Consider the following 24330-nt stretch of genomic DNA (forward strand, 5'->3'; position numbering starts at 1 on the left):
AGCTATATCTACCCAGAGACCACTGAGAAAACAATCATGATTTTCCACTTGGCGCTTCAGAAATGTGACTCTTTTGTCACTAACAAAACTTAATGAAAGAATACAACTAGTACCACAATACTGCAAAATGTAAATACAAGCATCATTCTACTGAATAAAAATGAATCATGGAGCCTTCTTTAAGCTTTCTCTGCAATGCATAGATAGACCTCAGGATCCCCCACTGCTAGAAAGTGACAGTAGAATATCTCAAACTTAAATGTCTGGAATCAACTTCCAGCCCTTACAATGGCATGTTAATGGTATAATAGTGTCTTGAAGATTCTTGAACATTCTCTACTAAAGTGTATGGTTATGGTTTTATAAATGGACTGGGCCTCTCGTAACTACCCTTATTGATGTTAAAAAATGAATAGAAACTGGGTTTTGCATAGGCAATACATTTCTGAGCATTAATATTTAAGCTGCCATTGTGCAATGTGGAAAGAGATGCATGGTAGGGAATTGAACAATGACATTCATGAGCACATTTATGTGTTTCAGACAGCAACATGAAATGTTCCAGTCAGTCACATTCAGTAACAATCCAAATCCAACAGCCTTTATTTTTCAAAAAAAAGTTTCAGTTCTCTATGTACATCATTTTTGTGCAAAAACATTAAAGGTTTCAAGGACTACATTGTAAATTCATTTCAAGGCACATACATGGGACAATGACAACAGGGTTTGTAATGCAATAAAATGAAAACAGAGAATACAAGGTTGCTTTGGTTCTTATGCATCTCCCTGGATTATCTATTTAACCCAGTCTCCAACCAAAACATGGCATATTTAACAATGCAGATTTGATGGGCACTGCTGTTGGAAAAGCTCTGTAAGAAATAAAACTTGATACGTTAACTTGCTTAACATTCATAAATGTATTATGGCTTCTACTTGGTTTGCCCTTAAAATGATCAATCAGATGTGCTGGACTCTTTCTTGCTCTGTCTTGCTCTGAGAAAAAGCTAAATAGTTCTGAAATATCCATCTTTTTATGCAAAGCCAACCAAGCATGTACCCTTTGCCAATTAAGGGTCAATTATAGGTATTTGGCCCAGTTTTACAAAAGGTGTGGCCTTCTCAAATTGGACAGATTTAACTGGCCACACAAAGGTCTTAAATGTGTTCAGACTTAGAATATTTTTTTTTTCAAATAGACCTCGCTGCCATTTACAGTAATTATTCAAATCTGAATCAATGTGCTTATTCAGTGTAAGGCCTGTGTGCTGAATGCAGACGCCAGCCAAAACCGCACAGTGCCCATTGACAAACGTGCCACAGACACACTACTGTGTTTTTTAGGTCATCTGCAGAACATGTAGAACAATGTTCACTCCACAAAAACCAGCCAGTGACTCACTCTGATTCATTACTATTCAAAATGCTGTCTCTTCACTAATGTCATCTATTGTTGTCTCACTAGTTGTCGGTGGTAATTGCCATTCCCAAATGTGTCATTTTCGTTCATTCTGCTGTGCCATTCATACAAATGCTGTTATCACCAAACCCCCATCTTCAAGTTTCACATAAAGCGGCCTGACATTTTCTGAAGCAACCACAGTGAAGAACTTCTTCACCTCCCTCACGAACCGTTTCTAGATTTGAAAATTGCCAAGCGCCTGGATTCCATCAGTGCACTTAAAGGGGAATAGTTTGGCAAAAATCTCCAACTGACCCAGTTTTTCCCTCCTTACCTCAAATGTAGTCGAACAGCCAAGACATGTTTGGTGTCTGACGTTTCTTCAGTTTTACAACTACAGAGTTGTTTAAGGCTAATGTAGCTAACAAATAATGAAACCTTACATCCCACCAATTAGCATGATAATAACTGCATACCTAAATCATTACACACTGCCCTCAAATCATGTGGAGTAGTTTAGTAATGTCTAATAGGTTTGCTTAAGTGGTTTCAGATCCTGTATGACTCACTGTTATCTATAAATATGAACAGGTTAAATAAGGGTTCGTAAGGGTAATTATTTAGTAAAGTCTTTTGACAATGCAAAGAACATTTTGGATGCTTAAAATGTTCTTCGCCTGTTTAAAGGAGTATTTTGATTGGTGAAAAATCTTTTGTGGTCTGTTCTATATAGAACCCTTTAAATAATGGATACAACACCAAAAAGACTTACTATACTTTAAGTGCTGCACTATATAGGAACATTTGCATAATGTGTCTGCTATACTTTTATCTCCAGTGCAATGTTACACCAGACTTCAGACACTGGAAAAAAAGAGGGAGTTTTTCAAGCACTCTTTAGTAAATGTGATATATATTGTTTTAAATCATGACAGCTTTAGGATGTGTTTGATACTTATATACTTAAATTGTTTGCCTGTGTTTAAATGGACCTTTTCTGTGATGGAAAACCTCTTTGAAAAAAAAAAAAAACATTCTAAATAGCACCAAAAACTTTGTATAGAACTATTTGCTCAGTGTAAACATGCATTAGCAGATCGACTACATTTGCACTGCAAAAGCAAAATATATAGGAAATCCATAAAAACATCTAAATGAAGTCAATATATGCAATGTTTCTAATTTTATGTTAGAATATTGTTATATTGTTTAACTTATTTTAAGAGACAATTGTACTTTTTTTGGACATGTCGTATAAAAATAAAGAATGTCAAAAAAATACACCTCCATGCATCGTGAACCCATTTAGATTCATATCCACCACTCAGAATGCCATTTGTCTGCCTATTCTCTTCAACTATGCCATTGTGCAGATTTATATGCCTGAAGGGTTAACTCTGCTGCTATTAATTTGAATCCCCTACTGCCTCCTCCACATGCGTCTGGACTTCTGTGTTTGTAAAATTACTTGTGAGAATGAGTTAAAGTGACTGTTAGCTTTAGGGTGAATGTAGTAATAAATAGTTAATGGACTACACATCAATTTAAAAGCCATAAATGCAAGACAGAATAAAGCCCTGTTTCAAGGGCTGACCCACAACATGATGATGATGATGATGGAGATGACAATGCAATGCAGAACCAGTAGTACGTAGCTCGAGAAATACTTTGATGACCACAGAAGTCCGGTAGCCCTTGAATTTTTTCTTCAAGATATCTTTTTCCACATGTACACATTTTCATGGGCTTGGAGCTCTCATTAAGGGATGAAACCTACACTTTTAAAACATGAACAGAACCATATTCACAATTATTAGGAACATTAAGCAAAAGTGTGGAGAACAGCTGTGGAAACCAAAAAAGGCTGTGATATTTCTTGTTTAGGTTCACTTTTATGGCCCCACTTTTCTATGGTCTGCAAACAATTGTAAAATTCTAGCAAGTATATTTAAGATTGTTGTAAAAAATACTGTAAATCATATTTAGATATTTTGTTCTTGTAGACCTAGACCCGGATTCTATTTACTCAAAACACACACAAAAGGTCTAAGTTAAACAGTTTTTTTACAACAGTCTCAAAATGAAAAATATTAAATATTTAAACTCATTTTTTGCAGTGTGAATGTGCATTAAATTTAAAACTAGAAAACAATGGTAATCGTTTAATGGCCAGTTGATTTTCTAGAAGATATAGAATTTCATATACTATACAGTCCTGTGCAAAGTAAAAGCTGTGTTAAATATGTTAATTCTAAAGTTCTTGATAAATGGATTAATAGAAAGTTACAGTTTACTCTGAATAAAATCACACGAACTTACATTAAAAGTTAGGAACACTTACTGTTTAAGAAATTCTAGGATTTTGTACAACAGAGTAAACATTCTATATGGAAAATAGCAAGATAAGACCAAAATGTTTAGCAAACCCAACAAAACTATGAACCACTTGACATTTCCATTTCTAGTTCAGAAGCACTTCATTTGTTAACTGTAGGATATTGTAAGCAACGTTATGTCAAGTTAGAGCTGTTGCCTAGTGATTGTGAGTTCCACAGCTACGTTCCTATAACCGCTGATGCTGAACATTCCCAACCACAACCTTTTTGCGTCTTGTTTGCAACATAGAATTTAAGCTTTCTTTTAACCACCTTGTGAAGGGTTAACTCCATCAATTGGTCTTTCCCCTTTTTGTTCCCCTCTTTCTGATTCATCCTGCCAGGCGAAAATAACGTCTGCATAGTTCTCTTCCTTTTTTGGAGCAGGATTATGAGTGAGGGAAGGCGGAGAGCCGGAGAGAGTTCTTTGAACTCGGCCCACAAAATAAAATCTTGTCAAAGCAAATAAAGTCTATGAGTAACAGTGCATAATAAAGACTCCTCCATGGTAAGGCTGCATTCCTAACTAGGCGCTCAGGCTCAGAAAACCAGCACAGCATTAAAAATAGTTTTAATTGCGATCATGCGGGGTTCTGAAGCGCTTTATCGGCAGACGGAGCTCTGGCATGTGCCAGTTCCTTGGGTTTGAGAAAACTTTTTTTTTCTGGTTGGGGCCCTCAATTCATCATCATATGTGAGCTGTTGCCTAATTGAATAGGCTCTTGATCAGGAAAAGAGTGTAGGGAAAATAAACAGCATGCAGAGCTGCGTATGCTAGGGTTCGTGCCATACCTGTCGAAACTTCTTAATCACAGACACTTGAAAGCAGAAGGAAAGGGTATGCGTCTCTGTGAGACCTACATATAGCTTAGGCCTTATTTGTAAATCTTCCAAAATAATTAGGAAGAGTAATTAGGGCACACAGAAGAGAGATACAGAGACTGTGTATCACTTTAGATTAGGTGTGTCATGAATATTTAAACACTAAGGAATGACTGCACACCTGCTGTTAAACAAAAAAAAGGAGAAAAAACAAAACTCAGTACATCTGCATTGTTTAACACCATGTAGAGCTGGCATTAGACAAGTTCTCAAACCAGTCATGAGGGATCCAAAAATCGCAAAAAAGTGTCACACGTAGGGCTGGAGAAAATGTGAACTGTCTGAGGGGGGGGGGCAGCAGAAGAACCACTGATCTAGACACAATGCAAGCATAACAAAAACACTATGTAGTCAATGGTTAAAAGAATCCATTTTCTGCAGTGAAGGGTGCCTCTCTGTATAGAAAGACAGATAAAAAAAAACTGCCCCCTAGTGGCAACAAAAAAAAAACAAACAAACAAACAAACACCTGCCCTAGTGAATGCTGGCCTGTAAAGCACTTCTGGCATTCTCTCTAGCTCATTCAGTGTTGTTCGCTTGCCCCTTTGTGAGCTTTGGGCCACTGAAAAATGTGTAACCTTCTCCCATCACAAGTTGACTTTCACAAAAGCTCATTTCCTGAATGGCAACTTGCACTCCCTCTCATATTAAAAAAGTGCACTTCATTACAGAAAAAAGAAAAAACAGCTCCTATGTTCACTCCCGCAATCCCCCTCCCCCCCACACAGGCTAATCAGCAGTGTTTAGTTTTCCTGACCACTGTGTTGTCTTAACTACCGTTCTGTGAAAAGGGTTGCTGTATTTCAGAGCAAAGGGCATACTGAGATTCTGTGGTTAGCAAAGTATCCAGGCCTGTGTTAACACCCAAGAGGCTGAAAATCTGGGGTGGACCCATATACCAGATATCTGACGTGCCATGATTGTACAAAAACAATTGCGCCAACCTTGAGTAAAGCCCCAATAATTACAAACCCATTGTATTATATTTACTAAGAATAAAATAAAATAAAAAACAGCGGAATTCCACATAATTGTCCACAGTATAAATTACCATGTTGACTCAACCTGGAAATATATATATATATTGTACATTATGTGTTGAACTACATATTCTTTTAGACCGTTGCAGCATCACGTGTGGCAGAAGTCCACACTCGGAACATTGCTGCTTTTGCAATATGCAATGCTATTGTTACTGAGATGGCAGTCTCTGTATCCAATGCCTCCATTGGGAGTGTATATGGGCTGGATTCTGAAATCACCCTTTAAGAGCTGCTCATTGTTTAGTGAAACTATCTGAAAGCTGGTTTCAGTCATTTCCAGGATAGAGTTATCTTTTTTGGTGCCGGCCTCACAGTAGTCATCTTTTCTCCTGCCTCTGTTATATTTCCATTTGGATGAGGACGACCTGCTCTTCTTGTGCATGTGCCAGCAAAATAGGCTGAGAAGAGTCACTAAGACCACAAACACTACTCCACCTATCACTCCGGCCAAAAGGAGTGTCGAAGTGCTGTCTTGTTGGGCTGCCTGTTCAGACTCCAGTACCTTATTGGAGTTGCTGGAAGCGGACTTGGTCTTGACTTCTGAACAAATCGTATCCTCTCCCGGTCTGTAACTGTTAAGGGTATCCAGAACATACACACAGATACGGTACATGGATCTAGGCTCCAAGTTGGACAAAGTAAGTCTCCGCTGCTCTCCTGGGACTGTCCTTTCTTGGCTCATGTCTGTCATCAGACCCTGGCTTCTCTTGATCCAGGTGATTTTGTAAGCTGTGACAGTGAAATAGGACTCCCAACTCACTTCTATGCAGGTAGCGTTTATGACATTCAAGGACATTTTCAAGGGATCATCATAGGGAGGAAAGGGACCAGGTGGTAAATGTGGTATGGGTGGTGTGGGACTGGATAATGTTGGGTGAAAAGTTGTGAATGGAATAATGGTTGTGTGGGTGTTTCTGGGAGTACTGGTAGTTCTTTGAGGTGTTGATGGAGATGGGGGTACCTGAGTGACCCATGGATGGAGTTCTGTGCCAGCCGGGCACTGGAGGGCTTCCAGTGTGAGCTCTCGTATCACCATCCCCCGTACTCTTTCTGGCTTGTGACACGTGAACCCACGGACGTTCAAGGAGGATGGCAGGGACTTGAGCCAGGCAATAACCCACTTGATGGAGCAGTCGCATAGCCAGTTGTTGTTCCGCACATTGAGATGTGTTAAACTAATTAGGCCATCAAAGACTCCCAGTGGCAAAGATTGAAGCAAGTTACTTGAGATATCAAGTTTTTCCATCTTTCCAAGGCCAAGGAAAGCTGTCACTGGGATGTCTTGCATCTGGTTCTCCTGCAGGTTCAGTTTGACCAGGGATTCCCCAGGAAGAAGCGGTGGTGGAGTTGTCAAAGAGTTCCTGGACAAAGACAGCTCTTTTAAGTTGTTTAGGTTCTGGAAAGATCCAGGAGCAATGGCCTCATCTTCCAAAAGGTTGCCATCCAAAAGGAGTCTCTGTAGGTTGGTTACGTTCTGAAAAGCATCTTCATCTATTTCAGCGATACGATTCTCATCCAAGCGTAGTTCCTTCAGGTCCACTGGTAACCCGATGGGGATGCTGCTCAGGTGATTCTTGGTGAGGAACAAGAGTTTGAGACTGACCGCTTCTCGAAAAGCCCCTTCCTCTACCCCTACGGTGGAGATGGAGTTATCGTCCAGATGCAGTTCTTCCAGCATTGGTAGCTGGGCAAGGGCTGCCCTGGAAATGGTCTGGATATTGTTCTCCTGCAGGTGGAGTACTCTTACATTCCTCGGCAAGTTGAGGGGGAACTCATCCAGCTGGTTCCCATACAAGTAGACAGTCTCCACAGAAGCCACATTGTGCAACTCCAACGGAAAGCCAGCGTTGTTGATCTGGTTGTTGTGAAGGAAGAGGGTTTTGTATCCCTCCTGCACCCCCAGAGGCACGGACGTCAGACTTCTCTCATTACAGTAAACAAATGTTTTGTCGCAGCGGCACTCTTTTGGACAGGAGGTCACAGGGCCAAACTGCACCTGCAGGCTCAGCAGCACAGTAAACCAAAACCGAACAAATGAGGTCCAATCACTATTCCACAATCCCACCTGGAACTCCATTGTGGCACAGGTTGGGATAATAATAAGAAAAAAATAGTAATAAAACACACTGTGGATTGAGGGTAAAGTATATCCAAAGGAAGGAAGAAGAAGTCGTTCAAATTTTGTATTTGCTAGTCCTCCACCTCAGTAGTCCAGTAGTTTTGTTAGTGGGAACAGGTTCTGCTACTGGCGCCATTCATGCTAAAATATCAGAGCATGGCAGGACTCATGGTGCCCAGTGCCCGGCCCATGCCTCCTCCAGCCCCGCCGTCACACTCCACTGGGGCTGATCCCAGGAAAACTCCAGGGGACCGGACATCTGGAGTCTGAGACCTGTGAAAACAAAACAGGGGATAAAGGGAATATCAGTCTTCTAAGCCTGGTAGATTTTTTTTACTGCATATATAAACACACTTTTTGGGACTTTACTCCACTAAAAAGGCTGCAATTGCCATGACATACTGCTACAGCTAAATCTAGCTGTAAGCTAAACATACACACACACACTATGCATGTCAAAACATACAACCTTTATAACTGTTCAAAGACCATATCATGATGCTCTACATCACTACTATTTCTGTTATTAAAACAACAACAGTTCAGTCAGCTCTTTCAAACCTACAGAGCCCCACTGGTGACATCCCATATAAATAAAATTAAGCCACAAATTAGTAAGGCATAGAAATCATGTCCTGTCATCAACCATAACTTAATGATCTCATTCCTATGTCTTCCTAAGTTGTGGCCATTACTTAATCACCAGTGGAGCTTCATACAAAGCCAAAACCTTTATGTTTTCATTTTTGACATCATTATTCATCACCACAGACAAAAGGTACAGTACTCAGTAAAAAATCATATACTCTAGAATAGAACATAATAGACTATATAAATATATATATATATATATATATATATATATATATATATATATATATATATATATATGTATATATATATAGCCTAAATACCTCAGTGAGCATCTTTATACCTCTCTATACTCTCTAAAAACATAATACCCGCATTGACTTGCTCCAAAGTAAAGAGTATTCAAAAAAGACCCTTCCTTCTTTTGTTGGTGCTTCACAGCTCAGTGCTGGGGGGGATTAAACCCCTCTGGCTGACACGTGGCATTAGGCCTGATGCCAACAGGTTCATGTTTGATCTACTTCAAGAAGTCCTATTCTATTGGGAATACTTTTCTACTAGGACTAGACAAGCTGCATGTGTGCATTTGCACATCTATGTCAGCAATGGGAGCAACTTAAAGTAGCTGAATGCATTAATTAGAAGAGGTATTTACAAACATTTTGACTTTCACTAAAATGAGTTGCTATTTCATAAAAAAACCCTAAACAACCCTACATACTAGATAGTCCATAAAAACCTTTATAACCACCCCTGTACACTAAAGTAGGATATATTTATTTATAAATACTGTCAATCAACAGTATAGTGGGATGTCTATATAGCATATGTAACAACACAACAACATATACTGCCTTTTAACCCGCAAAAGCAAACATTGGCAAATGTTGCACAGTAATTATTTGTGAAATGCGAAGCTCAGGAAGGTGTGGAAGAGTAAAACGCTGTTATCCTGCATAAACATATAAACTGTTAATATGGCACATACTGCTGTGTGCCAGTAGTAGATGCACTTTGAAGTGCTTGCTGGTAAACATCCTCAGCTAACAGTAAACAGAGAGTGTGACACCTGTGACGTCCGTATATTTCACATGTGCAGTGACTGAAGTGCAGCTTTGACAGGGATAAAAATTAGATGAGATGAGGGAGTGACGAGAAGGTGGGGGTTGAGCTCAGGGTGACGAACACGGCCTGTCAAATGAAACGGGATTGGAGGATAATTTAGCCCCTCCATCCGCGATAAATGATCGATACAGGCTATTCCTCTCAGCGCTCTGCTCCTGAGTGTGCTCAAGGCCACCGCTCCAGAGTTGACACAAGAGCCGCTATTGAGGTTTAACTGCTTATCCTATGGCCCAGCTGATTCACATTTCAGACCTGCTACAGATTTACCGATTTACTTTTAAGGTCATAACACACGCAGAGCATATTAAAGCCATGCCTCACTCAGTTTCGGGCCGAAGCTGTGCCGTATAGCACAGGATCTTTTTTCTGCAGTTGTTGTTTTGGATCAACAACCACTCTCCACCACTGTTTCAATACCAAGCAAGCTCTGTCTACTGCTTTGCACTGCATATTATGTACTCAATCAAAGGTTTGGAGTCAGTGCTTTAAATAGCAAAAAAGTGAGGGGTGCATGTGATGGTCAATCATTTTTTACTTTTTGGCCTGATGAACTGATTAATAGAATTAATTCAGAATTACTTAAAAAAACTAAATTATTTTACATTACCTTCTGCAAAGGTTTTTCCCACATTTGTATTGTAAGTGAAAGTGAAAAAAGATGTGTATAATAATATTTTCGAACATTTCCTATTTTTTTTTTTTTAAGTCAACTTATGGCAGAAAAAGTAAAAAAGGGTTCTTTAGGGGCTGTAAAAACAATTTGTTCTACATACAAACCATGATGACTCAAATAACCATTAAAGCATTCAACCAAAGCAAAATGGCTATTTATACAACTTATTCATAAGTTCAAACTATTCTTGGTTTATAGCATCTTTATTGAAATGGTTTTCCATGACATCCATGAAGACCAATATAGTTATGAGAATCTTTGTTCTGTACTATATAGGACCTCCTTTTTGCGTGTGCTATGCAAAGGGATTCCACTACTAGTGCATGCTGTAGTTCCATTTTGTTTCAGTTTTTTTTATTTATTTATTTATTTATTTTATTATTAAATACCCTGTTTTGCTTTCCTGTTTTCCTTCTGTGATATTGTCTTGTTTTTTAGTTGCTCTTCAAAATGACCTTAAGATTTTAAAAAGTAACATAAAAAATAAACAGAACATTAGGTACACACTTTGTTCAAAACTGTTTTGTATTTTTTACACAGCAGAATCACAAAAATGATCTGTCTGAGACGAAAAAGAAAAATGCTTGTTTGTCTACTAGAGGTGTGTGTAAATCTCACTAAGTTTATATATGAGGTTCTTTAGGAGGCCTCAAAAACTAAGACACAGCTACATTGGTAAAGTAAAAGCCACATGAGGCGTATTTGATAATCTTAATCTGGCACCAAGGCATTACAGAAGGTCTTTTAGGCTAAATTGTGATGTCGGGTCCTATGGATGGCATCAGTGAGCCGTGGGAGCTCATGACACTGTCTCTATTTTACTGGTCTTTCCTTGGAGCACTTTCGGAAGGTACTGACCATTGCATTCTGGTTACAATCCTCAAGACCTGGTCAATGTTTTGGAGATGCTCTGACCCAGTCATTTAGCCATCACATTTGGGTTATTGTCAAAGTGGCTCACATTCTGATGCTTGACCATTTTTCATCAACTTTAAGAACGGACTGTTCTAAATTGCTGTCTAATGTGTATATCACACCCCTTGACCATTGCCATTGTAATAAGATAATCAATGTAATTCATGTCAACTGTTATGGCTGATTGGTATGTGTATACAAACTATAATACATTTTGAAATTAATAAAATGTGTAATAACATTAATATCCAGAATGAAGTTCTAATAACATTAATATCCAGAATGAAGCTCTAATAGCATTAATATCCAGAATAAAGCTTTTATAACATTAATATCTAGAATGAAGCTCTAATAACATTAATATCCAGAATGAAGTTCTAATATCATTAATATCCAGAATGAAGTTCTAATAACATTAATATCCAGAATAAAGCTTTTATAACATTAATATCTAGAATGAAGCTCTAATAACATTTATATCTAGAATTAATTTCTAATATCATTAATTTCCACAATGAAGTTCTAATAACATTAATATCTAAAATGAAGTTCTAATAACATTAATATCCAGAATGAAGCTCTAATAACATTAATATCTAGAATGAAGTTCTAATAACATTAATATCCAGAATGAAGCTCTAATAACATTAATTTCCAGAATGAAGCTCTAATAACATTAATATCTAGAATGAAGCTCTAATAACATTAATTTCCAGAATGAAGCTCTAATAACATTAATATCCAGAATGAAGCTCTAATAACATTAATATCCAGAATGAAGCTCTAATAACATTAATATCTAGAAAGAAGCTCTAATAACATCTAGTTCTAATAATATCCAGAATAATGTAATGTCTTTTCTGAATTAAATAGATCTGCAGATAGATAGATAGAGAGCTGTAAATGGATAGATAGATAGATAGATAGATAGATAGATAGATAGATAGACAGATCATGATGGTTTATAAAGTTTACAGCGGGACTGATGGGATTCCTGTGGGTCTGTGTGAAGCTGTAATGTAAGACACAAAAGCGCCCCCTACTGCTGGCTTAAACACCTTCACTGCGTTCATTCACTCTCGTTCACTATCGTATCAGTGTGGCAGTGAAAGTTTACAGCAGCGCGTTTTGGTGTGGAAGTGTGGAAAGCATTTAATGTGGGTGAAGCTCTGAAGCGCTGTGTGCCTTGACACACTCCAACTACGCAGCACACACACACACAAACACACACACACACACACACCAACAGCAGGAAAACAAACTACACATCTATCACACACCGCAGACACGCATAACTACTAATAAATAACGCTAAGTATCAGAGACTAAAAACACACTGACATAGTTTAACACTCAGCCACAGTCACCCTCAAACCTCTCACACTCACCACAGCAAAGATGAACTGCCCCTAAAACTACCCAGTTTCACCCCTACCTTTTCACTCTTCTGTTTGTCCATGCTGCCCTCCTCCTCTTGTCCTTTATGTTCTTCATGCACGCGCGCACTTATCCATTACAGCAGAGTTATTCCAAAGCAAGTGAGTGAAACTCTTATTCCAGCTGATCCGCCCCACGCACCATTCCACCCCACTTCTGCCCGGGCGCTTCTCTCTCTGCCCTCTGCCCTTTTGCTTCTGTCTCCTGATCCCCTCCTTAGTGCTGCATTAGGACAGAGGGAGCAGATTTCCTCCTGTATGCCTTCCCTCGCTCCGTTCCGACACTCGTCTCAAAGCCATTGCGCTCCAGCTCAGCGGAGAACAGAACAACCGACAGAAAGCCCTGCTGAAGCTCCGCCTCCTCTTGCTCTCAACACTCTCTCTCTCTCTCTCTCTCTCTCTCTCTTCTCTCTCTTTCTCTCTCTCTCTCTCTCTCTCTCTCTCTCTCTCTCTCTCTCTCTCTCTCTCCTCTCTCTCTCTTTCCACTACCTCTCGGTCTCTGTCACTCTCGCTCTCTCTCTCTTACTATATTACTCTCCTAACACACACGTATTTACCCCATCTATGCTCCTCCACCCTGCATGTCCCTCTCATCCCATCCTAAGAGCATTCTTCATTAAACTCACGCATTACATACACAACCCCCCACCCCCCATTGAAAGCAAAAGAGGAGTTTGTTTATTACACTGCTGTAATACAGATGCTTTTGGATTGACATTGTAACAGCTTCAAGTAGGCCTTTTTTTTCTGTCCTGGCACTGAAGTGGTCGAACAAACTTCCCCTGGGTGTCCGAACAGCAGAGTCGCTCACTGTCTTCAAATGCAGACTGAAGACCCACCTCTTCCGAGAGTCCTTAAGCGAAGTGTAGTGTATGTTAAGTATTAACTTATTGTTGTATTAACTTACATGTTGACTTTGAAGCACTTGTGTAAGTCGCTCTGGATAAGAGTGTCTGCTAAATGCTATAAATGTAAATACAGTAGAATTGTAAAAGAAGAAGTCTCATAATGAATGATGTTGTGACTAGACTTTTCACTGACTGAGACACACTTACATGTATCTGGCTCATTATTAACGTTCAGGCTATATTCACATTACAAGAGTCACTGCTTAGTTCTGATTTTTTGCTTAGTTCACACTGGTGTGGATGAGCGATCCGTATTATCCTTTAGTGTAAACAGACTACTCTAAAATGACCCACATGCACACATCCCGATCAATAAACATCACATGGACCATGAGTGCCACAAACCTTAAACTACAGCGTTCCAAACGGCGTTGAGTTCCAAACGCTCCCTGCTCTCTAGTGCACTCTGTGAATGATGTGGATATTACATCCAAACGTCTAGCGCACTAAAAGAAAAGAAAAGGTTCTATATAAAACTGAAAAAGGGTTATTTGGCTCTTTACAGTAGTGGAACTTTTTTCTGATTGGTGTTTCAATGAACATATGAAAAAAAAAACTAAAAAAAAAAACGTCTAAGCACTTAAATTGATTATTTGACTTCTTCTACGTCTTGTTTCTATGTAGAATCTATAGTCTATCTATATAGAATAAGATATATATAGAGTCTTTTAAAAAGAACCCTTAAAGAATTTCTTAAAGAGCTAAAGTAGCCATCTGAGCCCATATACTGAATCCCAAATGGCTCTTTATTTGAGAGGATACACAGTTTTGGTACAGTTTTGGCACTTTGTAGGGAGCAGTGAGCCGTTTGAGATATCTCTGCAGCGAAAGCCGTGGTGAAGACAGTCTGATCCAAACATTGATCCAAACACTGATCCTAATCGTTATTAAGGCCATTACACACCAAATGCATTTTATTACTGTGATTAATCCAGATTGTCAATAAAGTCATTTGAACAGACCAAACAGGATTTTGCTCAGTGAAAATGTGACATTATTACATTTTGTTCTATTTTTGCCAAGGCGACACTAACTCCTTTCACTAATCACAACTGTATCCAGTGTTGGCATGGCGACAGCAAAGATGATGGATCTGCTGTATCTTAGTAGCTAAATTTCGTTAATAAACATCAGAAGGACAATATGATTTGACAAAATTTTTTTTTTTTTTTTTTTTTTTTTTTATATGAACATCTCAACCTTTTTTTAAAACAATATTATTTATGAGAAAGAGCTCAAATGTTACTGTCCTGAGTGAGGCAGGAGACTCTCTGCTCACTGCTGTTTTGAAATACTTACATCAGACTTCCTGTCCTGCTGGTTTCTGACTGATCTGCAGCCCATGGCATTAGAAAATACAGTCAAAGCTGACTAGTGTGTGGATCCACATGAGCTACAAATCAGAAATGTTTGCTTCCAGAATTTGCTAGTATTTAATTCAATGTTTTCCCCCTGTAACAGTGAAATGTTTCCAGTGCCACTGGCTGCAACACAACCCCAAAGCATGATTGATACACCCATGCTTAACAGTAATTATTTTTGAGTTACAATGAAAATGTTGTACTCCCAATATCCCCCTGAAAATTACAATTATGATTAAAAGCTTAATAGTTTGGTGAACAATCAAACAAACGTGAATTATCAGCAACTCGATTTGCAGTCAAGACATGTTTGGTGTCTGATGTGCTTCTTTATTTTAACAGGAGATGCTACAAGAGAAGCGATTCAGACTGTCATTGATCTCATCTCCAGAAACACATGGCCAAATATGTTTGTCTCTAAACCCGTCTCCCAAAACAAATCTTCATTGGTTTAGAACATTATGTACAGTATGACTTACCTTAGTTAAAACATACTTTTCTACAGAGCTGAATAGGAGCTGCTGCTTTAGACACATCCTCACGTAGCTTTTAAATGAATAAAGATTTTGGGTGGGTGTTTAGAGAGATGAGATTGGTGACAGTCAAAATCCAGTGATCAATCAATATTTAATTTTTCCTGTAAAGCATTTTTAATGCACAGTATGATTGTGTATGTGGCTTTTCTGAGGTTTGTGAACAGGTTGGGACAGCTAACAAGCAGCACTTCATTCTATTCACATGGATCCACTGCAGTAATGAGACTTTTTCTTTAAGGGGTTTTAGGCTGTAGCACCTCTGGCTGTAAATAAAAGTGATGTGGATGAGCAAAGGAAGTAGTGTGTATTTCTCTCTCATCCAGCCTGTACTTACAGCCCCCGCAGTATCAGCTTCCCACCAACCAGCTCTGTGACTTTCTCTGTGCCTTTCATGTTTAATTTTGTCTGCCAAATTTCAAAGATTGACTGCCTCGCCCTTCCCAGTCCACAAAATTTAATTTTGACATAAATCTGGCCGCCATACTCACTATGAATTATATATCCAGCACATGGAACGTGCAGAGAGGAAGGACCCTGCTTTTTGAATGTATTTATTCTATTTAGTGTTCTTTTCTTTTCTTTTACATTGATGGAAACATCTCGTCGCGCTGGCGAATCCAGGCACTAAAGCTCCAGACTGTTTTATAAGGTATTGGGTCATTTGGTTTCGTTTAACAGCTCAGTTTTACTTAGAGTACAGTTAAGTCCAGCTCTTTTTCATTTCTGTCTGGAATTTGAGCTGTTAAATACAGTAATCCTGAGGAGCAACGGCCTGTTCTCTGTGTTACTATACGTTCCCGTGTACAGCAGGGAAGACGAGGGAATTGGTGTCAAGTTTATTATGGTGTTTGCTGATTGAGCAGCTGCTGGGTTTCTGGTTGATGAGGGCTGAAAGATGTCACTGCACAAACACCACACACACTCATAGAAAAAATAAACACACACTTCCTTCCACACTGTTATTTCCTCTAAGAGGATTCTATGATTCTAAGTGTGTTCATGGCTAAAAGGTTTTGTGTTAAATAACTTAAATATTATGTTTTTAAAAAATTTGTTAAAATCAGTACATAAATATGAATTGTGACTAAAATATGGAGACAATGTTTTATTTAAGTTTACTGGAGAGGATTTGTTCACTTATTTACCTATTCTTTGTTATTTGAATAAACTAGCTTTTTATATTGTAAACATTATTAATGATGCATGGAATTGTTCTGAGATGTGATATTGGATTATATAGATTATAAATATGTTTTATTGTGAACTCATATATGGTTTACTACTTTCTTATTAATTTACTTTTTGGAATGAAGTCTTTTCACACTGACTTCTATAGTCCTTTTTTTTGCATTTGGAGATCCAAAATGTTTGTGACGGTGATAATGTGTGTGTGTGTGCGTGTGTGCAATATCTAACTTTATATCTTGTATTTTGTTTGGATTGAATCATCATACTTTGAAAAGCAAACCTTTAAATCGAATTTAATTCGGATTTGGCAGCTGTTAGCTGATGTTAGACTGTAATTTGCTGTAATTATCATCTTGGCTCTATCACGTTAGTGAATCTCACAACACTGCATGTGGATTGTACAGGAAGAAGAGCAAAATCTTAACTGTACACAAACATATTTTATGTCTACAAAATAAATCACAATTCCAGTGAAAAATGTTTGTTTTTCCCACACCAGAGAGGCTGACCACACCTCTCCACTCAGCTCCTAGTTTCAGAGTCTTCAAATGTAAGGCTTGACCTGGGTAACTTTTTACCTTTTGGGTTTAAATTGTCTGCATGTCACTATCAGCTCAGCTGTAGATCTTTTTCTCAACTTAATCACAAACACATGCAGGAAGCAGACAAACAGCACAGCCATACACATCTGTAACTGTGCTAGTGCTATCATTTCATTAATGCTTCAGAACTTTTATTATAGATATTCATAGATATTAATGTAGAATATTATTCCGGATATTAACCTAATTAGAACTTGATGCAGGATATTAATGTTCTTTGAGCTTAATTATGGGTATTAATGTTATTAGAATTTAATGCTGAATATTCTCTATTATTTTCCTTAAATTGGTGTTTTTGTTATTTAGTTCACTTTAAAAGTCATTTTTATCTAGAGCTAAAATAAGTAAAACTGTCCATACTTAAACAAATAAACCATACAGATAGCAAGTCATCTGGGGTGAAAGGTCAAAGTGGCAGCTCTCATCTCACACCCAGATGCACCCCAAACCTTAAAGTGTTTGAAGTCCCATCTGCTGTGAGTTTGCACTAGTCTGGGCTTAGACCAAAGGAAGTCTGAAGACTTTGGGGCTTTCCCGGAGTGTACCTCACACCCACCACTGAAATCCCAGCACTAATACTGAGTCACCACACACTAATCTGCTCTCATTCTCTCTTTTTCTTTCACCATCTCCTTCTCTCTCTCTCAACCCTATCAACCCTCTCTTTTCCTCTACACTTTCTCTCTCTTGTTCACTCGCTTTCGCTCACTCTACCCTCTTTCTCTCTCTTGTTTATTCACTTTTGCTCACTCTACCCTCTCTCTCTCTCTCTCTCTTGCTCTCTCTCCCTCTTTCTCATGTTGAAGGAAGTGTGGGAGTTTAAAAAGAGAAGAGATCCAAAACACTTGGAACCAGAGTCAGCAGTTTGCACACTAGTTAGTGTAAAGGGTGTGAGGTGTGTGTCAGTGTTCTGAAGTGTTGCTTGTCAACCCAGAGGAAACTGGCTCTCTAATCCATGGTTTTAAATGTGGGTTTTAATTTGGGATTAGACTGGAGTTTAGTCTGATTCCAGGCTAGGATTTACTAATAAAATAGAACTTATATAATAGAAGGTTTGTTTTAATCTAGGATTGCATGTTATTTCAATTTAGTACTAGATTTTAGACTATATGGATTAAATCTGATATTGCAATGAATTTTATTCTGAAACTATGCTAGCTTTAGTCTTAGATTCATTTTTGTTTTTACATTTTAAGACTGTGCTGTGGGTTTGACCCTGTTTACACCTGGACAGTTAATTTGACTAGTATCTGGATTGTATACTGATAAGATTTTAGCCACATGCGTTTTTATTCTGTCGTAAAATGTGTCAGATGGAAATCTGGGATGGAATATGATACTTTTTGCATGGCTGTTATTGCTAGTGTTTTAGTTGTACTGGGAGGGGTTTTGGTTGTTGAATTCATCTTAGAGAAACTGATGTGTTTACACTGCTATAACATGGTTCAAATGTGTCTCAGACCAACTCCTGAAGTAATTTGAGTTATTTTTATGTGGCCTATTCCAGATATAATTCTGATACTCAAGACACATGAATTGAAGGTTTAAATTGGGTCTTTGTTTGTCTGGGATTGCACTGAATTTCAATCCTGGTTGTTTTTTGTAATTACACTGCATATTTATTGACTACAAGTGGCTCATTGGTCTGTGCTGCCATTATGGGCTGGGGACCATGAGTTGCATGCTAGCTGCATGTATTGGAGGAGAAATGTGTCAGGAGCATTACCAATGTTAAGGGGAGAAACAGGCGGGCTAATTGGCAGTACCAAAATGGGAGAAAAAAGGGGAAAAAATTATATGTGGTTGGAGTGTTGAGTTTTGGTATACTTTTCCGGAGGTATACTAAAAATGAATGCACACACAAGAATAAAAAAAGCACACGTTTGAAGTTTAGGACAGGCCACAAGAGACTAAAACTAGATATATAATCTTACACATACAGTAAGGCAAAAAAGTATTTAGTCAGCATCTAATTGTGCAAGTTCTCCTACTTAGAAAGATGAGAGAGGTCTGTAATTTTCATCATAGGTACACTTCAACTATGAGAGACAAAATGAGAAAAAAAATCCAGGAAATCATGTTGTAGGATTTAATTTTTTTTTTTTTTGTAAATTATGGTGGAAAATAAGTATTTGGTCACCCACAAACAAGCAAGATTTCTGGCTCTCACAGACCTGTAACTTCTTTAAGAAGCTCTTCTGTCCTCTACTCTTTACCTGTATTAATGGCACCTGTCTGACCTCGTTATCTGTATAAAAGACACCTGTCCACAGCCTCAAACAGTCACTGCGCCAGGCTGGGAAGAGTGAATCTATAATAGGCAAGCAGGTTGGTGTGAATAAATCAACTGTGGGAGCAATTGTAAAAAAAATGGAAGGCAAACAAGACCATTGATAATCTCTCTCAATCTGGGTCCCATGCAAGATCTCATCCCGTGGGGTCAAAATGATCATGAGAACGGTGAACAAAAATCCCAGAACTACATAGAGGGACCTGATAATTGACCTGCAGAGAGCTGGGAAAAGTAACAAAGTAACAAAGACTACCATCAGTAACACACTACACAGAGAGGGACTCAATCCTGCAGTGCCAGGCATGTCCCTCTGCTTAAGCCAGTACATGTCCAGGCCCGTCTGAAGGTTGCCAGAGAGCATATGGATGATCCAGAAGAGGACTGGAAGAATATCATGTGGTCAGATGAAACCAAAATAGAAATTTTTGGGTAAAAACTCAACTTGTCGTGTTTGGAGAAAGAAGAATGCTGAGTTGCATCCCAAGAACACCATGCCTACTGTGGAGCAAAGGGGTGGAAACATCATGCTTTGGGGCTGTTTTTTTTTCTGCAAAGGAGACAGGACGACTGATCAGTGTTAAGGGAATAATTAACAGGGCCATGTATCATAAGATTATAAGCCAAATCAGTGCGAGCATTCAAGATGGAATGTGGCTGGGTCTTCCAGCATGACAATGATCCCAAACACACTGCTCGGGCAATGAAGGAGTGGCTCTGTTAAAAGCATTTTAAGGTCCTGGAGTGGCCTAGCCAGTCTCCAGACCTTAGCCCCATAGAAAATTTGTGGAGAGAGTTAAAAGTCTGTGTTGCCCAGCGACAGCCCCAAAACATCACTGATCTGCATGGAGGAATGGACCAAAATACCAGCTACAGTGTGTGAAAACCTGGTGAAGACTTACAGGAAACGTTTGACCTCTGTCATTGCCAACAAAGGCTATGTTATTATATGTTATATGTATTGAGTTGAACTTTTGTTTTTAACCAAATATTTATTTTCCGCCATAATTTACAAATAAATCCTTCTACAATGTGTTTTTTTCTCATTTTGTCTTTCATAGTTGAAGTGTACCTATGATGAAAATCACAGACATCTCTCATCTTTATAAGTAGGAGAACTTGCACAATCAGTGACTGATTAAATACGTTTTTGCTCCCTTGTAAACTATATTACCTCAATAACAAGCAAGCTACACTGAGCTGACTAACAGAAGTATTTAGTATTTTATCTAAGACTACATAGTTTTTTTTGTCTGCAACTAGTCTGTTTTTTAGTCTTAGACTAAATTATGTTTATCCTTTAATGGCACTGGTCTGCAACAATTTTGTGTTTTAGTTTTTAAAAAGGTTTTGTTTAACCCGGACTGTGATTTTTCTGGGGCCAATCTGTGTTTTGTTATGAGACTGTGTTAAACTGTGTTTAATCTGGGACAAGACTGTGTTTTAGTTTTCAGTCAGTCTGATTATAATCTAGAACTGATCTGCGTTTTAATCTTTATCTAAACTGTTTTTGGTCTGGTACTTATCTTTGTTGTAGTTTGAGACTAGATTGTGTTTAGGTTTAAGATTCACCTGTGTTTTATGTTGGGACTTGACATATTCTTTCACCAAAAAATCAGCAATGAGGAAATGTGTTCCATATTACAATAGCACTGATTAATAACATTAATTATTAACACTTTTAAAATCACTACCCAGAAGTGCTCAGACATTGAATAGGAGTAATTATAGGTTCGTTGGTATGTGGCTAGATGACAGATGTACTTTTAAATAACCTTCTGTATTGAAAAAAGCAGTATTGTCCATTCTGGATTATGCTGATGTGATTTAAAGATATGCATCTATCAATACCATTAAATCTTTGAACTTTGTAATATGCTATAAGATTCATTTTTGGAGACCCCTACAAAACCCATCACTGCTTACTCCAAGAAAAGATGGGTTGGTTATTTCTGGCTGTGTCACAGGAAACACACTGCCTTCTGTTAGTTTACAAAGCACTCGTTGGTCATATGTCATCATCCATTACAACAATGCTTCTTGTAAATATTTGACTTACTGTCCTTTTTATTTAGCTTTTTTTTTTTTTCATATTGTTTTAGCATTTTTATTTTTCAGTTTTATTTTAATTACTTTACTTGCACTTTTATTTTAGAAATTTTATAACAAAATGTCATTTGTTTAATTTAACTGTTTTATTAAAATAATCAGCATTTTCTACTTACAGACCCATATTAAAGATTCATATACAGACTAATGCTAACATCTTATTCATTCTGAATGAACGCTTTATTATTTATGGATATATAGCTTAAGAGACTGTCCTAAGTGATCCAGTACAGATGCTAATAGGCTCTGTCTGGCTCATTAGCAGATATAAATATGATTTGTGTGGAGCTTTTCTACACAGAGCGGATCAGCATCCTGCTGTTAGCTCTCGATTTCCAAACAGTGTTCAGGGTTACGGCTCTCATACGGCTCACTGAAGAGATTAACTGCCTTTCTCTGCTTTAGAGCTTCCTTATGAGAGGCATACACTCTGCTGAGAGAATGCGACCCATTTAGCCCTAGAACAATTCACCAGAACCTCTTTAATGGGAGAATAATTGTGTTAATCCCAGGTTATATCTGTCTAAACACTTCTGAAAAATGTTATTTGAAGTCTACTTTTATTTGGATGGTTTCCCCTTAACAGATAGTAGGGGTGTTCGGTTTATGGTAAATCTAAAAAGCTTTTTAATTTATTTTTTAGTAACTACATTTTTTTAAAAATTACATTTATGTACAATAAATAAATGAATAAATGAATAGTTGATATATAGCACATAAAATCTAGTACTTTTATTCCAGTATTACGACTATAGTATAAAAAACAATCTTGACAAATTGAATAATCCTACATTTGCTTGTTGCAAAAATATAATATGATTATTCACTTATTTAGGTTTGTTTTCTTCTCATATTGTGCAGTGGAACATTTATTGGCATATCCACTATATGTACAAAAACATACATACTCATTTTAATGAGTTCAGGTACTTTTACAGTGCACCCATTACTGACACAGACATTTAGCTGCACATGCACAGCCTATTTAATAGCCATAAATAAGCATTGCTGTCAGCCATGCATAAGTCCAAAGTCACCATGCCCAATGCCATACAGTAAATAGAGGCGTATAAACTGACTTCTCTAGAATGCTCCTGCCAGTACCCCTGGGATATGTTTGAGTGGTATTTTTGATCTATAACAAAACTCCCATTGGCAGTGCATGACTTCACTAATGCTCATGGCTGAATGTCACCAGATGCCATCCTTCCAGCAATATTCCAAAATCAAGTGTGAGGCCTTGACAGAAGAGTTGAGGCTGCTACTGCAGCAAAGGGAAAACAAGTGTCTACAAACATCTGGACATATAGTGTGCATTTGCTTACATCAAGCATATACATTCCTGAAAGAAGCAAAATTCAGAAAAAAGAATAACTATTAAATATACTGAGTAGCTTTAAGAGGATTTTTGGAAAGATTTAATTTCCCGCAGAATGTGTTTACATTTTACAGATTGCTCAGACAAATTCCTCCCAAATGTTTTGGCTGGTTTGTGTGAAAGAGTCTAAGATAATTTCTATCTTGTCTTTCATCTTCTGTGGAAACGATCTGCATGCTGCACTTATAAACACAGCATAATCAAAACAGGAGTGTATGAGAGACGTTATGATAAGATATATATTTTCTGTTCTGAAGTACATTCACTGCCTGAAGATTGCAAATACCTTGCCTTATTTAGACTGCATTTTAACCCTATTCATTTTATAATTAAATACAGAGAAACAAATTCCGGAAAGGTCTAGCTTGCAAAAAGCAAATGTGTGCTTTGGGTATATTTATCTTCAATGCTTAGTTTTAATGTCAAAGTGTGTTCCAGAGCTCTGAACTGAGAAAGGAAGAGCAAAAATAAAGAGCATAATATTTCAAATGACTGCTTAAGAATTGACTTTATCACTGGATGATTGTGATTGCCAGGAGTCCCAGAGAGCATCACATAGCCTAGCTCTCTCTAGGTGTATAAGATGGCCCTCACCTGCCCAGTCACTCACTCAGTGTGGGTGTCTCTTTGCCTACAGAATTATTAGTTAGCTTTCTTCTCCAAGCGTTCTATGCTCCAGTGATGTTGCAATAGTGGCAGTTTAAAAGGAAGTGGTGAAACTTCACATGTCTTGGTGAAAGCATATGTTTGCCATCGCCCTCCCAGTGCTAGCATCATGGCATTGAAGAAGTCACAGCTAGCACATGGGGACTGACAGCGACTACTGTAAAGTTGTTGTTCTAGTTGAAGACAAAATTTGAAAAGAAAAATGTTCCTGTTACTTTCATTTGAAATCGCTTGTTGTTAATAACATTTAATTAATTTAATAACATGATAGTTCTAGGTAGTCTTTGTTGCCACAATGTCACAGAATGATTTTGAAATAGAGATTGATCATCTGTCTTAGAACTCATGTTATGTCATATTACCCAAAATAATGACCTAGTACTTTAAGTGTTTACCTCACTCTTAGGCCTCATCCACAAGCATGAAATCATGAATTCATAATCTAAAGAGAGAGTTACATATTTGTAGTAGAATAGTATTCATACATATGTCATACACATGTCATACACATACAAATGTGAAATCTGTTTCCATGTGCTATCTGTGTGTAGATGTTGAAATTTTATGACTTATGTAGTTCACTATATAGGGAGTAAGGAGGTTTTTAAAAATCTCCTATTTGGAGAGTGTTTTCAAAAAGTTCAGATTTCAATGACCAAAAACAATATTTGATGGAATGGGGGGCCAAAAGGCAGACACAATATAAAAAAAGCTAAAAGCTGATAACTTTT

General features: G+C 37.9%; 1 protein-coding gene across 2 annotated transcripts in view; it reads right to left on the minus strand.

Annotated features, from left to right (window-relative positions):
• Positions 1-574: 574 nt before the first annotated feature.
• The window catches only part of flrt2 (fibronectin leucine rich transmembrane protein 2), a 34025-nt gene continuing 10269 nt past the window's right edge, over positions 575-24330 (minus strand). The window contains exons 1-2 of one of the 2 annotated variants that reach the window (XM_072688292.1): positions 12561-12843; positions 575-8094 (exon numbers count right to left, since the gene is read on the minus strand). In XM_072688292.1, coding sequence (XP_072544393.1) covers positions 5791-7779 — 1989 coding nt within the window. In that variant the 5' untranslated portion in view covers positions 7780-8094; positions 12561-12843 and the 3' untranslated portion in view covers positions 575-5790. Of the gene's footprint in view, positions 8095-12560; positions 12844-24330 lie in introns of those variants that run through there. The other variant, XM_072688299.1, reaches the window with a different exon arrangement.

This window comes from Salminus brasiliensis, chromosome 1, assembly GCF_030463535.1.
Source record: "Salminus brasiliensis chromosome 1, fSalBra1.hap2, whole genome shotgun sequence".
Lineage (NCBI taxonomy): Eukaryota > Metazoa > Chordata > Actinopteri > Characiformes > Bryconidae > Salminus > Salminus brasiliensis.